Source organism: Oncorhynchus gorbuscha, linkage group LG12, assembly GCF_021184085.1.
Source record: "Oncorhynchus gorbuscha isolate QuinsamMale2020 ecotype Even-year linkage group LG12, OgorEven_v1.0, whole genome shotgun sequence".
Taxonomy (NCBI): Eukaryota; Metazoa; Chordata; class Actinopteri; order Salmoniformes; family Salmonidae; genus Oncorhynchus; species Oncorhynchus gorbuscha.
Window position 1 is genome coordinate 83,994,733 of NC_060184.1, and position 9,438 is coordinate 84,004,170.

At 41.9% G+C, this 9,438-nt stretch overlaps 1 protein-coding gene across 2 annotated transcripts in view; it reads right to left on the bottom strand.

Annotated features, from left to right (window-relative positions):
• Positions 1-3,545: 3,545 nt before the first annotated feature.
• The window catches only part of LOC123991451 (zinc finger protein ZIC 4-like), a 15,901-nt gene continuing 10,008 nt past the window's right edge, over positions 3,546-9,438 (bottom strand). Inside the window, exon 3 of one of the 2 annotated variants that reach the window (XM_046293064.1) lies at positions 3,546-5,230. In XM_046293064.1, coding sequence (XP_046149020.1) covers positions 4,794-5,230 — 437 coding nt within the window. In that variant the 3' untranslated portion in view covers positions 3,546-4,793. The remainder of the gene's footprint in view (positions 5,231-9,438) is intronic. The other variant, XM_046293062.1, reaches the window with a different exon arrangement.

The window sequence follows — 9,438 nt, forward strand, 5'->3', positions numbered from 1 at the left end:
ATCCTCACCAAGCGATAAAGGAGTGACTGTAAACTGTGATATCCTCACCAAGCTATAAAGGGGTGACTGTAAACTGTAATATACTCACCAAGCTATAAAGGGGTGACTGTAAACTGTGATATCCTCACCAAGCTATAAAGGGTTGACTGTAAACTGTGATATCCTCACCAAGCGATAAAGGAGTGACTGTAAACTGTGATATCCTCACCAAGCTATAAAGGGGTGACTGTAAACTGTGATATCCTCACCAAGCTATAAAGGGGTGACTGTAAACTGTGATATCCTCACCAAGCTATAAAGGGGTGACTGTAAACTGTGATATCCTCACCAAGCGATAAAGGAGTGACTGTAAACTGTGATATCCTCACCAAGCTATAAAGGGGTGACTGTAAACTGTAATATACTCACCAAGCTATAAAGGGGTGACTGTAAACTGTGATATCCTCACCAAGCTATAAAGGGGTGACTGTAAACTGTGATATCCTCACCAAGCGATAAAGGAGTGACTGTAAACTGTGATATCCTCACCAAGCAATAAAGGGGTGACTGTAAACTGTAATATACTCACCAAGCTATAAAGGGGTGACTGTAAACTGTGATATCCTCACCTAGCTATAATGGGACTGATTTATGTCAGCTACTATAGACTATAGATACAGTATAATAGATTTTACAAGTCCAGAGTTATGGCAGATCAATGTAACATATGCTTGTATTGTAACTGTTGCTCATGCTCTGGGCTTCCCTCGTCTAATGTAATGACAGATATGTATGAGTTAAATACATGCTCTGGGCTTCCCTCGTCTAATGTAATGACAGATATGTATGAGTTAAATACATGCTCTGGGCTTCCCTAGTCTAATGTAATGACAGATATGTATGAGTTAAATACATGCTCTGGGCTTCCCTCGTCTAATGTAATGACAGATATGTATGAGTTAAATACATGCTCTGGGCTTCCCTCGTCTAATGTAATGACAGATATGTATGAGTTAAATACATGCTCTGGGCTTCCCTCGTCTAATGTAATGACAGTATAGGATATGATGCATGAATTAAGTTGTTTTTTCAACTAAATATTACCTGGTTTCACAGGCTTTTTTTGTCTACTCAGTTTTTATTCAAAGTGTTACATGAATTTAAAAAAAAGGCACAGTCATCTTAAGATGTGTTTGCTCAACTTTTCTCATATGTTCATTCAATTCTAAATTATTATTTGAGTATCTGCCCTGCATGTATCTTACACCTATGATCATGCTGTGCTTGTTTATTTGTTCCGGAAATTATTTTCAACATAACTTTACCTGGGATTAGAACTCACAACCTGTTGGTGCACAGCATTCTGAAGTTCCTGCTTTGTCACCGTGGGGCTGTCAATGAATCATTACACTTGTTTTGATACACTTTGCACTTCAAAGTAAAATCTCAGCACTGTTTAAAGTACACTCGAGAACAAATATTTGATATATCATAGTGTTTAAGGAGTAACGCTACAACAAAGTCATACGCGCCGACATTTAGACAACTATACTGAGTAGTTATTCTGATTCATTAAATAAGTCCATCAAATCAAAGATGAGAGAATAGTCAGGTTCATTTACAATTGATGCAGACATAGTGGTGTAGCTGGCACATCGGAATGCAGTGCACCAACAGGTTGTGATGTCAAGTCCCAAGTGAATTCATGTTGGGTAATAATAAATCATTACTGACAATGTCGTCAAATATATAAGTTGGAAACATTATATGTTGTTAGCAGGTTGTGTTAGAAGCTGCATTGACTTTTTTTGTTAAAATTCCCAAATAATAATTTATTGTTGATTGAACATATGACACAAGTTGAACAAACGCAAAATTTTACATTTTTATTTTTGCCAACGTTTTAGGAAGTTGGAGCTAAATTTGGGAGACCAATTGTGTTTTTGCTCAGGTAACACTTGGACAGAAAAGTTCAGTACACAAAAAAAGGCTGTGGAACCAGTTACTTTATAATAATTAATTGAAACAACTGGATTTGTGGGTGTTTTTTGTTTTTTTACAGAGACACGTAGCCTAGTGGTCAGAGGGTTACGTCAGTAACCGGAAGGTTGCCGTATTGAGTCCCCGTGCCGACTACGTAAACACTAACGTTCTTCTCCTGAACAATGTCATTGTAACTGTTCTTAACTGACTTGCAGAGTTCAATTTAAAAAATAATATACTTTTGTTATACCATTCCGTCGTCAGTCCTTGTTTCATCTTTGACGGCTGGAATTATAAGATTTGGACGGTGCAACAAAGATTGGTCGAACACATCCGGGACAAAGAAGTCTTTCCGTGTTATCTGAGTCTTTGGAAAAATGGTAGAATCCGATATTATGTCCTGCTTCAAAGACTCTTGGCTTCAATTCAGACTGAACTATATTTGAACCAATTCAGGCACAAGAGCTGATGTTAAGGAGAGGAATCCACCGTTACGTTATTTGTTGTAATGTTAATTATTCATTATTTTATGTGGGGCACTTGGACAGAGTAAATACAAGCACCAAATTAATAAACATCTAAACGTATCAGGCATTGGGGACTCCCGCCTTGTTCGTGCCTCAGAATGGCTCATGTTCTGCAGACTCTCTGCCTCTTTACGACAAAATATGCCTCAGATCCTCGTAAAATAATTTATGTGCATGTCTTAATTAGTGCATAACAGTGCTTGGTGTATGTTTGAAATTATGGAATAAATGAAGACAAAACCCTCGTTGATGGGCTATTATTGTATATGTTTTTAATAAGAGGAATGTTCATGTTATTAGAAGCATAATGCTATTACATGTTAGCTAGCCTAAACGCCCGCAATTAGCTCAGTCACATAGGAAACTTCACCTATTTGGAGATCTCTAAAAACCTCTGTTTACGTGGTCGTGCCCATTCCCCTCAACACCAAACACGTAGTTTATACGCTGCTCTTCTTAAAGAAAGCAGAACCCAGTAAACGCAGTCTTCAGTTCACAGAACCCACAGCAAGTTCACAGGACGCATCCAAGCAGCTTTGCAATGCGAGTCTATTATTCTGAGAATACGTTGCGTAATTCTATCGGCTTCTCTTTTGATAGTTGTAAAAATATAGCAAAAGAACATTTTCTCTTTATATTGAATAGAAAGACCATAGATGACCGTTTCCTACCCCATGGGCAGCAAATATTACATTCTTTTGAAGAGGCGCTGAAGTCCTCGGACATGGCCCCATATTATTCGAGTTTGACTCGGCTATTGCTATAGAAATCTTAATTCACCGTGAGGACTCACCGTCATGAAGAAATGGCTCTTTGTGTTAAAAGATCTTTGAAGTCTGGATGAGAATATACGAGCCTTTCATCAAACCCTTCCCGCATCTCCCCTGCAGAAAACCACACTTTATCTAAGAGAAAAATAGATCCCACACAAATAAGACATGGACATGACCAGTGAAGTACATTTTCACAAAATAAAATGTGGATTTTATTTTAAAGTATTGTTTTGTGATTTTCCAGTGTTCAGGGATGATGTAAGTTTAGAGTAAACTAATGCTAAATACAACCCCGAGGACAATGGCTTATTTTCAAAGTGTCTTTATGGTTTTTACGGCTGCACGTTGGCAAGAGCCTATAGCAGCAGAACATTACAACAACACATAAAACATTAACATTGTTCAAACGAAACAAAAAACGAAAAGTGTCTGTTGTCCAATATGGGTCCAACATGTTTTCAACCCTTATGCCGGGTTCTGTTATAGATGGTACCTGAGATTAAATAAGCCACAGAATGGCAGAAAGGCTCGCTGTTGAATATATTGATAGAAACGTGTTTGGTCTCACGGCTCCATTAAAAAAGACTGCCGTTATTCGTCTCTGCTGTCTTGTTATACATGAGTACAGCTTGTGAGATTCCAGGCGTTTTAAAGAGCCCTGTCATGTATTGGTTAACAGTACCCTGATAATATGTACATTCGAATAAATTCGTTGTTTTACGTCTCTATCAATATTAAAAAGTCAAGGCCCAGAAAAGGAAAATTACATTTTTTATCATACACGATTTATTCAAAATACTGACAAATTACAAGGCAGTTTGGTACACATTTCGAGTGTATTTTCTCGATAGGATCACATTTGAATAAAAATGCATTACTAACAAATATTGACATGAATTACAAAATCACAAAATGCCCACGTTGACAAAACATTTATGAATTGAATGTAATAATATCAAATAGACTATATGAAAACGAGTCAATCAATAGAGTAGACCATCACAAATGGAAACACATTTTCTTGCGTGAAACTCCAAACGTTTCAATTATTTAATTTATACAAATAAGTGTAGCAAACAATAAAAAAAATTGCTGAAATACCAAAGCTTACAAAATGACTGTTACCACCTACATACATACACATCGTAACGTATCAATTTACAAATATACATTTTTTTTTATATATTGAAACACTTTGGTTCGAAAATACAAAAATGCTCATGTCAAATTCAAAAAATAAATTAAAAAGATATTGAAGTCAAAACTAGATTTACAAAGTAATACAGCAAAATACATGCGTACAATAACCGAGTACGAGAATAATACATGTTTTTCCAAACACATTGAGATAGAAGAGCGCTATCACAAGATACATTTGGCAGTGTCTAATTTGTCCGATATGCCAGACAGTACATTGAATGATTTGGGCCTTAGAAAACAGACCTTTTCGATGTGTTAATTTTGTAAGTCCGCGGGTATATTGGAAAATATCTTCAATAACATTTAGAATGATTTTCTGGGCCAGTTTTGGTTAGAAAGCGTCCCTTGGCTCCGGGTGTCTGTAGTGCGTCTCATCCCCGGGATCAGGGCTGGAGGAGCCGCTGGGAGGTGTCTGAGTTCCGCTCGCACCAGAACTATGACAGACGTACCACTCACTTAAATTGGCGGGTTGGGACGAGGGTGCTGGTTCTGAGAGCGACGAGGCCCCTGGCTCTCGGCCTAAGTCCGATGATGGGGACACTAATGACGGAGTTGAAGACTCGTAGCCAGAACTTGGTGGTGGAGACTTGCAGTGCACTTTCATGTGTTTTCGGAGCGAGCTGGGGTGTGTGTAGGATTTGTCACAGCCTCTCACTTTGCAGTTGTAAGGCTTATCGCTGGTGTGCACGTGGGAGTGCTTTTTCCGGTCACTGCTGTTGGCGAAACGTCGGTCGCAGCCGTCAAACTCACATTTGAAGGGTTTCTCACCTGAAATAAGTGAACAAAAGTTAGTCTTCAGAAAAACCAAAAGCATAAATCAAAACAGCTGCTTTATTTTGGGGTTGGTGATGCATGGCCACATGTGACATGAGTTATGTCAAATAAAACCATATTGGCCTTTAGTGTATTGCCTATTGTACTTGACCCAATGAAGAGCTGAGTTCCTTCAGGACAGCCCAATGAACCAGCTGAGTTCATTTAGGACAGCCCAATGAAGAGCTGAGTTCCTTTAGGACAGCCCAAAGAACCAGCTGAGTTCCTTTAGGACAGCCCAGTGAAGAGCTGAGTTCCTTTAGGACAGCCCGATGAAGAGCTGAGTTCCTTTAGGACAGCCCAATGAACCAGCTGAGTTCCTTTAGGACAGCCCAATGAACCAGCTGAGTTCCTTTAGGACAGCCCAGTAAAGAGCTGAGTTCCTTTAGGACAGCCCAATGAACCAGCTGAGTTCCTTTAGGACAGCCCAGTGAAGAGCTGAGTTCCTTTAGGACAGCCCAATGAAGAGCTGAGTTCCTTTAGGACAGCCCAATGAACCAGCTGAGTTCCTTTAGGACAGTCCAATGAACCAGCTGAGTTACTTTAGGACAGCCCAAATAACCAGCTGAGTTCCTTTAGGACAGCCCAATGAACCAGCTGAGTTCCTTTAGGACAGCCCAATGAACCACCTGAGTTCCTTCAGGACAGCCCAATGAACCAGCTGAGTTCCTTTAGGACAGCCCAATGAACCAGCTGAGTTCATTTAGGACAGCCCAATGAAGAGCTGAGTTCCTTTAGGACAGCCCAAAGAACCAGCTGAGTTCCTTTAGGACAGCCCAATGAAGAGCTGAGTTAATTTAGGACAGCCCAATGAACCAGCTGATTTCCTTTAGGACAGCCCAGTGAAGAGCTGAGTTCCTTTAGGACAGCCCGATGAAGAGCTGAGTTCCTTTAGGACAGCCCAATGAACCAGCTGAGTTCCTTTAGGACAGCCCAATGAACCAGCTGAGTTCCTTTAGGACAGCCCAGTAAAGAGCTGAGTTCCTTTAGGACAGCCCAATGAACCAGCTGAGTTCCTTTAGGACAGCCCAGTGAAGAGCTGAGTTCCTTTAGGACAGCCCAATGAAGAGCTGAGTTCCTTTAGGACAGCCCAATGAACCAGCTGAGTTCCGTTAGGACAGTCCAATGAACCAGCTGAGTTACTTTAGGACAGCCCAAATAACCAGCTGAGTTCCTTTAGGACAGCCCAATGAACCAGCTGAGTTCCTTTAGGACAGCCCAATGAACCAGCTGAGTTCCTTTAGGACAGCCCAATGAACCAGCTGAGTTCCTTTAGGACAGCCCAATGAACCAGCTGAGTTCCTTTAGGACAGCCCAATGAACCAGCTGAGTTCCTTTAGGACATCCCAATGAAGAGCTGAGTTAATTTAGGACAGCCCAATGAACCAGCTGAGTTCTTTTAGGACAGCCCAATGAACCAGCTGAGTTCCTTTAGGACAGCCCAATGAACCAGCTGAGTTCTTTTAGGACAGCCCAATGAACCAGCTTGAGTTCCTTTAGGACAGCCAAATGAACCAGCTGAGTTCCTTGAGGACAGCCCAATGAAGAGCTGAGTTCCTTTAGGACAGCCCAATGAACCAGCTGAGTTCCTTTAGGACAGGCCAATGAACCAGCTGAGTTCCTTTAGGACAGCCCAATGAACCAGCTGAGTTCCTTTAGGACAGCATACTGTTAGTTCCATTGAAACATGTTTTTATTGATGATCATCTACAGGATTTGAATTGGTTGCATAAAGGAACCTCTATTTCCCTATTAAACAAACTCTGTTAAAGCGAAACAAGTAGTTATGGCCCTAATTGAAATGTAGCCTCCTATTTCAACTATGCACCTAAGGGAGGAAATTAATGTAAATAAAACAACATTTGTCTTGATTATCCTGTAATATCTAGCCCTTAGGACATGTAGCCTATGCAGCATGATCTGGCAAAAACATAAGGGTTGAACTAATTACTTTGAAATCCTACTATGCTGATTCCTCTAATGCAAGGCCACATAGTCAGGCAGCTATAGGCATAGCAAGAGAGAATATTTAATCACTCCATTCTAATGACACGGGCACGTTGAATATCAATTTGACCTTCAGCTGTTGGACTGAGAGGCAATCAGGGATATTAGTGTAGTACACGAACACGTCTCGGGAACACACCCCCAGGGGAAGCCCAGTCATAACCATACGAACACGTCTCGGGAACACAACCCCAGGGGAAGCCCAGTCATAACCACACGAACACGTCTCGGGAACACACCCCCAGGGGAAGCCCAGTCATAACCATACGAACACGTCTCGGGAACACACCCCCAGGGGAAGCCCAGTCATAACCACACGAACACGTCTCGGGAACACAACCCCAGGGGAAGCCCAGTCATAACCACACGAACACGTCTCGGGAACACACCCCAGGGGAAGCCCAGTCATAACCACACGAACACGTCTCGGGAACACAACCCTAGGGGAAGCCCAGTCATAACCACACGAACACGTCTCGGGAACACACCCCCAGGGGAAGCCCAGTCATAACCACACGAACACGTCTCGGGAACACACCCCCAGGGGAAGCCCAGTCATAACCACACGGACACGTCTCGGGAACACACACCCAGGGGAAGCCCAGTCATAACAACACGAACACGTCTCGGGAACACACCCCCAGGGGAAGCCCAGTCATAACCACACGAACACGTCTCGGGAACACACCCCCAGGGGAAGCCCAGTCATAACCACACGAACACGTCTCGGGAACACACCCCCAGGGGAAGCCCAGTCATAACCACACGAACACGTCTCGGGAACACACCCCCAGGGGAAGCCCAGTCATAACCACACGAACACGTCTCGGGAACACACCCCCAGGGGAAGCCCAGTCATAACCACAGACCCGGGTAGGTTTTAAACATGATACTCTGGACCAGGGCCTTGGGAATCAACACACGCACAAATCATTTAACAGATTTCTACTTAAGTAATGTGAGCAAATTATATGAATAATACATGCGGAGGCATGAATGGATTCAGCATAAAGTAGTCAGAGTCATATTAGACACTGTTCTGAAGCATTGTTTTCAAAGGCCTTAATTAAGGAAGGCGTCTTACTTAGGTCGAAACATCACTATTGAAAAGGGAAAACGTAGTACATTGAAATCAGAACAGTAAACTCCATTACACATATCAAGCAGGTAGGGGATTAGACAGGCTGGAGAAGCGGGTCAGTGCTCCAGCTAAACCCTACCAAGCAGGTAGTGGATTAGACAGGCTGGAGAAGCGGGTCAGTGCTCCAGCTAAACCCTACCAAGCAGGTAGGGGATTAGACAGGCTGGAGAAGCGGGTCAGTGCTCCAGCTAAACCCTACCAAGCAGGTAGGGGATTAGACAGGCTGGAGAAGCGGGTCAGTGCTCCAGCTAAACCCTACCAAGCAGGTAGGGGATTAGACAGGCTGGAGAAGCGGGTCAGTGCTCCAGCTAAACCCTACCCGTTACACTGTTACAGCCCCCCTTATAGCCTATTCCTACTACTACTAATACCACTACTAAAACTACAGCTACTACTCTTACCAATACAACAACAACTACTACTACTACTACTGCTAGTACTAATGCTGATACTACTACTTAAACTACTACTACAACAACTACTACTACTACTACTGCTAGTACTAATGCTGCTACTACTACTACTACTGCTAGTACTAATGCTGTTACTACTACTACTAATACCACTGCTAAAATTACAGCTACTACTCTTACCAATACTACAACTACGACTACTCAAACTACTACTAGAACAACTACTACTTCTACTACTGCTAGTACTAATGCTGCTACTACTACTACTACTGCTAGTACTAATGCTGTTACTACTACTACTACTACCACAGTAAAACTACAGCTACTACTCTTACCAAAACTACAACTACTACTACTACAACAACAACAACAACTACTACTACTACTACTACTACTACTGCCAGTACTAATGCTATTACTACTACTACTAATACAACTGCTAAAACTACAGCGTCTACTCTTACCAATACTACAACTACTACTACTACTACTACTACTAATACAACTGCTAAAACTACAGCTACTACTCTTACCAATACTACAACTACTACTACTCAAACTACGACTACAACTATTACTACTACTACTACTATTACCACCAC